Below are 8,022 nucleotides of genomic sequence, written 5' to 3'. Positions count from 1 at the left end.
CTTAACGGTGCCTCCCGAGACAAGACACTTCCCCCTTTTTCCCTCAGTTTAAAAAGCCATCTATTTCCTAAAAATTTGAGTGATGAACCTCGAGAACCTCACCCTTGTTATTTCAATAGGGCAGCCAGTACAGTCGTCCAGGTCAATAGAGGTCAACAGAATATAAACACAGCTGTTTCCCACAAACTTCCATCCCTCTGAGGCCAGGATGGACAAGCAGCTGTCACTTGAGAGCCAGACTTTGACTTTCAATGGAAGTATATCGAGGGTGCGCAATATGGTACTTTGAGGACAATAACGACGAGTTCAACATTAAATTACTAATGTCTCTCCTGAACAAGATTGACAAAAGAGAAGCAATGGTGCAGGGTACTATTACAAAGTATTTTTTAAAATAAACTTACTCCCACGTCACACCAGGTTACCTATTGTGCTCATTTTAAACCTCGACGTATGAACGATTTTTCAAGAAAACTTCTTCGTAAATAGAGTTGACCGTACTCGCAAGTACACAAGTACTCAAGTTCACAATCCAGGAATGTAGAAACTTTGTCAAGTGCGGTCAATACAAGTGATAAAAAGATAAAAACACTGAAACTACTGTTTGTTAACGTACAAGCTTTCTTGCAGTAGTCTGCATTTCGTCAGGTACCTAACGAAATGCAGACTACTGCGAGAAAGCTTGTACATTAATAAACAATAGTTTATCTTTTTATGGCACGTTCACAAGAAAAAGAAAGAGCTGAAAGGGCTGTCTTCCTGGAGCTCTACAACAGCCTTTCCAGTACCGGAAACGCTAATGGAAACAAAATTGAAAGGTTGCTATGAGATACGGATAACAGAAAGTGAAATATTGCAGTAACGAAAATATGCCAGTTACCCTTCCTTGCTTCCAATGGCCTTGCTCCAACGCTCCGCCTCTCAGCGCTTCAAATGGTGAAAAATGGCGAGCTAAATACATAAAGGCAACACCGGACAGGCTCAGACTAGCAACAGTTGCTAGTTCGAGCTTCTCCAGTCTTGACTATGTGTATCTCGCTCACCATTTTTCGCCATGTCTAACCCACTAGCCCAGCTCCACCTTGACCCTATCAAACTTCTGAGTGCACACATGGACCACAGATCTCACTATCAAGACAAACCCCATAGGTTCTCTTTCTTCTACAGCAGGTTTAGCTGAGGAGGATGATTTTTGGAGTGCACAAAAGGGCCAGCAAATGCCAGCAATGGTTGCTTGTTATACAAGGCGCTTCTGGAAGAGGATGAACACCAAGGTTGTGTTTAAGCAAGCAACAATTTCAAAGTATTTCAAATAGGGCATCAAGCAAGGACCAACCCCACTTAACACTCATGTTGCAACGGGTCTATAAATTTATTGAGTTTTCTCCTGCCTTTTAGATGAACCCCGATAGCTTCCTCGTTTTGATTATATGAATACCAGTGTCTACTTTTTAACACCTGCATGATGGACGAAAGATGCCCCCGAGCCCTTGATGGAGAAGCATCAATGAAGCCTGCCCTCTACCTGAGCATTATTAATTTTGCCGATGAACAGTATAGGCTGTACATGGGTGACAACACTTTCCAGTAATGACACTTCATTTCGATTTTGATGATGAGTGGGGCATTTGATCACTACTGGCGATACTCTTATCTGCCACACATAGCAAGGATTCGGGAGCAGCTGTCTTAGCTGTGGCTGGATGTGTAGTTCAGAGTGTCCCGAATCTTGTGCAGAGCAGTGATGACAGCCCTCCTTGGTGGCTGTCCCCTGTGCTTATCTTTTACCGGTTGGCAGTCTTCCTGCGCTTTCCTTTCTCCCTCGTATTGCATCCTTGGAAGCACTGACACAGACACATGCAGATTACTTAAAATATTTAACAAAGGGGGTCTTGCAGGTGCAGCTGCGCTTCTGATTGTCGTTTGCCTGGCCATTGACAGAGACAGACCTCTGGACCAACACTGCTTGTTTACAAAACAAGGGAAATAATTTTGTGTTATGTTTAATAGAGAAGTACTACTCGTATGAGGAATAAACATGGTTTTGGTTACACTTTCCTTGCCTCATACCGCTTTCAGCACCTTGTGGTGCACACATCTGTCACCATAGTGATTGAATGATACTCGTGTGCCTGTGTTCTCAATGGCCTGCAGCGTGTAAGTGGGGGTTGGGCCTCGTCATGCATTGAAGAAATGAGAGGCACTTGTTGATTGGGTTCTGTGTCAAAAGGTGTCGTCCTTGCACTGCGCCCTTGCATGGTATTACACACGCTGATGCTGTGATGCAGACCTTTTTGAAGAGACATCTGTGTGTGGTGTCATATGGGCACTAAGAGACGTCTATACTAGGCAGCGGCAGTGCTGTGTACATTGCAGCCTGGGAAACTTGCTTCCACTATCTCCAACAAAGATTTTCTAGAACGTGCTATACGTATCTTCAGGTAGTGCAACAACATATTAACATCTTTGGCACCCATTCCATGTCTTCGTAGTGATACCAGGTCTGACAGCCATTGCAACTGATGCTCTACAACAGGCGTTCTCAAACTGGGTTTCGCAGAACCCTGCTAGAGGTTCAGTGGACAGTCGTCCAGCATAACAGAATGCGCATAACCAGTTCATGCTTCACGAAAAGAACCTACAATGTGTTGTTTGCAGTGAGGTGTTAGCGAATAATTGTATGAATGTGTGTAGAACTATTTGGTTTGCTAATAATTTCATCAAGTAATATTTAGCACGGTGCCTTGTGTGGGGACGTTCTGATCTACAACATCAGCCTCCCTGTACACACATAAACTTGCTTGCTGGTTGAGGAGTGGTGTATCTAGGGAGAACAGCGTCCATTGCAAGTAGTGCGGTTCATCCTTGTCAAAGCATGTGACACAAATCTCTAGGTCAGTGATAACATATTTTCAAATCAAAATACAATTAAGCTTGTTAATCTTTCAGTTAACAATTTTACATTAAAATACAATGATAAATGATGACATTACATGAAATTTATACTGGCTTATCCTTTCCGGCTTTCGCTGCAGCAAATTCAGGACGTCTACCAAAATGTAGCCTTCACATTCCCTGACCTTCCCAGGTTTTCATTGACTATTTCAACCAAATTCTGTGACCAAACCATAACAGAAGTTGGTGCCTGCTTCTATGTTTCGAGACAGATCACTTCAAGACACACCATTTATTGAATTCAAACAAACAGAATACAAATAGTGTACACGTTTCTCCTTACTGAGAGAACAAATTTTTTTCATGCACTAGGGAGACCTCTTACTCTGCCTCATTTACGACCTTTTTCTGCTAATTATTAGTGAGTGAGTCTCACCAAGGTTCCCTAACAGTTCCCAGTTCGGTGTAGGGTTAAATTAACGAAATTGAATTGTTAGTTAACAACAAATAAAAATCAAATTGGCTCTCCCCAATTGTAATGGTAAGGTGTGGGCTTAAGTTAATTAATCTAATTTGTCTTAATTACTAATTAAATTAAAAATAGCCAAATTAAGTTAAAATTTGCAAAAGTCCAAAACCTCGCGGACTCCTCCAACGGAGAGCAACCCTCAATTTTTTTCACTTTCTACTCCCAGCAGAGCAACATCACACCACATAGTCCTCTGATATCGATGCTGGTTATTGGCACTGAAGGGCCAGTTGCATGCAACCTCAGAAAGGATGACGGAACACACAATAAATAGAGCACAAGTAACGCCAGCATCGTCCCCGTTTCTTCCTAGTATGCTAGTTTGCCCAGCACCCCTCTCAAGTGGTGCCCAGAGTGAGTGTCAGCACTTCCAACATCAGTTACACATGAGTGGTTGGAGACTACCTTCATCGACCCTGCACCCTCCCAACTGTTGGTCACAGATGGGCCTACTCCACTCTACCTCTTCACTAAGCCTGGTCTTAACCAGTTCCTGATTGCATCACACAACTCCTTCGTCACAATCCTCAGCACTGGTTACTTTGACTGACCATCCCAGTGTGCATTGGTACTGAAGCAGAGAATTTATCTCAAGTATGAAAGGCAATCTCAAAGGATGTGAGGGAGGGTCTCCTACCCATAAATTGAATTGAATTTGGCACTACCTGGACGGGAAGGAAGTTTCTCCTTGGCTCGGGAGTTGTACTTGACTCTTGAGTATAAAGCCTGCAGCTATGAAATGCCTGCATTGTGGAATCCCTTGACTAGAGGACAGTTGAAACACCTCTTGGAACCACTTTAGATTGTTGCATTAATGCAGACAACTTGATTTGTCCTTTGAACAGGTTTCCCTGTGCTTACATCTGCACACTGATGAATATAAAGATAATAGTTTGATTGTATTCCTGTTCACCCACTTATTCATGAGTCTTTAATGTGTCACATATATATTTTCTACTAAAGGACATCCTTTGGGACATAATAAAGGTTTTGTACATTACTAAATGAAAGTCAAATGCATTTATTGCCATATAAATAACAAAGGAAGTATGTGTTGGCAAAAATAAATAAGTGTTTCTTCACAGATGAATCCTGAAAGAACTATGAACCCTTCCTTTTATCACAAGTGACTATCAAGAGAAATAAACTTACTTCATAAAATCTGGAGCTTTTGAGATGGCATGTTCGAACTCTGCATATGCCAAAAGCCTGTCTTCATCGAGGTCTGCCTCCTTCAAGATCTGAGGATTGAGGCCATGTAAGGTACATGTAAGGTATCGTGTAAGTTACAACGCACATTTGTGATGAGCTGCTTAATTTCATGCTCCATGAGCACCTGACCTCCACGATGAGTGAGTCTGTTTATGATCTGTTTCATGTCTTCGGGGGACAACATGTCGTCTTCATTAAAATCTGGAAAAGACTCGCAAGAATATTTCAATATATCAATAATACCAGGTCCCAGCGTACCAAATATCTGAAAAGCGTACTCTGTCTTAACGCTTCTCGGTGCCTTATCACTAAAGACCGACATCATATCTAAAAAATCTTCGAAGGTCATTGTTCCGTCCTTGCTAGAAGAAAATACTTTGCATATCCGGTCTCTAAAGGGATTCACAGATAACTCGGGCATGTTTAGGATCTTGTCCATGGGTAGCTTGGCATTGCGATCTCTCGACACTACATCGGGTGCCAGCAGTTTAAATCTCTGATGCGCTCTGCAAATAAAAAGTCTGTTTTGCATACATAGACGCAACATAACAGTCACTTACAGTATTATTTCGCTTTTTGTGAAGTACGTAAGTTCCTGTAAAACAATGAGACGCTCAAACAATTTCAGATTAAACAAGAAAAGAAAAAGTACCTGGTAATCTTCGAGTTCTTCTTCCGTGAAGGCGCTTTGATGCTGCCCCATTTTTGCCAGAAAATGTTAGTCAGTGATTTGTGTTGCTATAACCAGTCAAGCAGCCATCTGAAAAGCGAACGAAGAAAACGTTGGCTGTTCATCGGGTCGCGTGTTTCCAAGACAAGACGGGCGGAGGCGCCCGACTCAGGTTTTGGGCAGAGCCGTATATTAAAAGAGTCTGGCCAATGGTCTGGCCATTGGGAGGAGTCACAAGAAGAGGCTAGACCTGTCAATCACAGTTTCGCTCCTCTGATTAGGTTGCTTTTTACCAAGGGGGTCGCCATGACACCTTACTGCCACCCAAAATGGCGACGAAAACAAACAGTGGTGAAGCGGGAATTTCGTGACAAAAAATTTTCACGGACTACTCTGATTTTACGCTGCAAATGTGCATACTTATATACGTTTCTAGGAAATCAGTTTCAACTTACGCTCATCCATCGATATCTAACCGAAAATACGTTTTGTCGCCGATGCTAGGCCTAGTGAACACGGCGATCACAGCGAAATCACAACCAAAAGGGCACTGTGCTGTACAATCTTATATTTAATTGATGGATTTCATGGATATAAACATTCTTGCCTTTTATATTCCAATTATTCATGCAGATTTGTTTAAAAATCAAACCGACGACAGAATGTGTCCCAGCAGGTGGTTCTGCCGGCAGGGTGCAACCAGATCCATATATTAAAAGGGAGTCTGGCCATTAATGGGTCATGCCCACGACCTACTAGATTATAACGACCACGTCAGGCGCACCCCTCCCATGCGCCGCATTTTTGGAAGGCAGCGGTGGCGCTTCTGATCGTCCTTGTTATTGCTTCCTCAACTTCTACAATACTTTGTACTTCAGCTTACCTTAGTATTTCTGTACAAGCTGTGGACTTCCACAGATGTTTAATTCTGAGGTTGATTATTATCATCATTCTACGCGTTTTCATAGGAGCTATCGCTGTCGTCTGCTACGGTTGTCGTACATACGCTTCTGCGAGTTCAAAATTCAAATTTCCATCGTCCAATCGTGCGCCAGTCTGCCAGGGTGCGTCAGTAGCGCCCCTGGCGGATCGTGCGGACAGGCACCTCATAGGGTTTGCTGATTGTGACATGGTCGTTATAATCTAGTAGGTCGTGGTCATGCCTATACCTGAAGCTCCACCCACTTTCTCAGCTTTCGACCAATGAAGTCTCGAAATATGGGGCGCTATCAATCAGTCTATCCTAACTATTTGCCCCCCTATCCAACAGGGACAGCGCCATTTTGGGTGGCAAGTGGATTGGATGGGATTGAAATGGATATCTCTCACAATCTGCAAAAGTAGTGGATTGTTGGTGCAAATTTGATGAACGCCACCTAGGGAGCGTAAGGCACGTCGGGAATTGTCGTCTGCTTCCGTGGTTGTACCGCTGCCGGCAGAACCACCCGCTGGGACACGTTCTGTTGTCGGTATGATTTTTAAACAAATCCCGACGTGCGTTACGCTCCCTAGGTGGCGCTCATCAAATTTACGTTAACAATCCACTACTTTTGCAGATTGCGAGAGGTATCCATTTCAATCCCATCCAATCCACTTGCCACCCAAAATGGCGCTGCCCGTGTTGAATAAGGGGGCAAATAGTGAGGATAGGCTGATTGATAGCGCCCCATATTTCAAGACTTCATTGGTCGGAAAGCTGAAAAGGTGGGTGGAGCTTCAGGTATAGGCATGACCCATTAATGGCCAGACTCCCTTTTAATATACGGCTCTGGGTCAGGGTTTGTAAATACGCCACCTGCGTCACCTGCGGGTTAAAAGCATAAAAGAGAGCCTACACTACAGCAGCCAGGGAGGTATATCTCTAAACAGGTAACGCAACTCCCATAGGCCCCTGTGTCTTCAGATGACGCCATTATAGAGACGGTCAGCGCCATCCATCCATTGCGCGTACTACTCGAAACGAACTACTCGACAACGAAGACTGGAGGAAAAACGCATCGAAGAAAAAAAGCCTCCAATGGTACGGCAAGCAAAAGCTGAAGGCAGAAATTTGTCACGAATACAGAGGAGACAGAGAAAGCGCGCTACTCTTCCAGGCACCCAGGCACGAACGGGATGCCTGCTAACGAATGTCAGAAGAAGCGAACTACGTCAACCCAACATGCACTTTATGTGGAGAAGAAGTGGAATCCCTAAAGCACATAATCTTCGAATGTACAAGAATAGAAACACAGGCACCGCAAGTCGACACGAGCCACAACGATGACATGGACCATCTCTACCAGCAACTGAAACTGAAAATGAAGTAACATCGTCAAGTGATGCATTCATAATTCATGAAGAAGACCGAGAGACACGGACACAGAAGACGACACACGTAGGTTCTCAGACACAGCAATAAATTTATTAGTTCATCTCAACTTAAAAGCTAAAAATCTTCGAAGGGGTGCGAGAGGGATAAAAGACGCATTGCTAACTACGTTTCCCCTGGTGGCAATCTCCAAGGATTCCCGAAACAACCTTCGGTGTGCGTAGGGTTCCCACGCAAGCACTGTAGTGTCCTTGAAGCAAGGCTGGCAACCTTTACAACCCCTGAGAACCTACGTGTGTCGTCTTCTTTGTCCGTGTCTCTCGGTCTTCTTCATGGATCTATACCAGCTAGCCTGCACTATGGTGAGCTAGAAGGTCCTTGTCCTTCTAGCTCACCATACCTGCA

General features: G+C 43.8%; 1 protein-coding gene across 1 annotated transcript; it reads right to left on the bottom strand.

Moving 5' to 3' along the window:
• Nucleotides 1-4,429: 4,429 nt before the first annotated feature.
• On the bottom strand, nt 4,430-5,603 carry LOC135398738 (calcium and integrin-binding protein 1-like). The gene is made up of 7 exons (XM_064630127.1): nt 5,557-5,603; nt 5,289-5,396; nt 5,197-5,231; nt 4,895-5,142; nt 4,722-4,837; nt 4,577-4,665; nt 4,430-4,525 (listed from the first exon to the last, which is right to left on the bottom strand). Exons 2-7 carry the CDS (start codon nt 5,337-5,339, stop codon nt 4,504-4,506), a joined length of 561 nt encoding a protein of 186 aa, XP_064486197.1. The 5' UTR covers nt 5,340-5,396; nt 5,557-5,603; the 3' UTR covers nt 4,430-4,503.
• Between the last annotated feature and the right edge of the window lie 2,419 nt (nt 5,604-8,022).

This window comes from Ornithodoros turicata, chromosome 6 (genome assembly GCF_037126465.1).
Source record: "Ornithodoros turicata isolate Travis chromosome 6, ASM3712646v1, whole genome shotgun sequence".
Classification (NCBI taxonomy): domain Eukaryota; kingdom Metazoa; phylum Arthropoda; class Arachnida; order Ixodida; family Argasidae; genus Ornithodoros; species Ornithodoros turicata.
The sequence above is the reverse complement of the archived record's forward strand: the minus strand, read 5'-3'. Positions and strand labels throughout refer to the sequence as shown.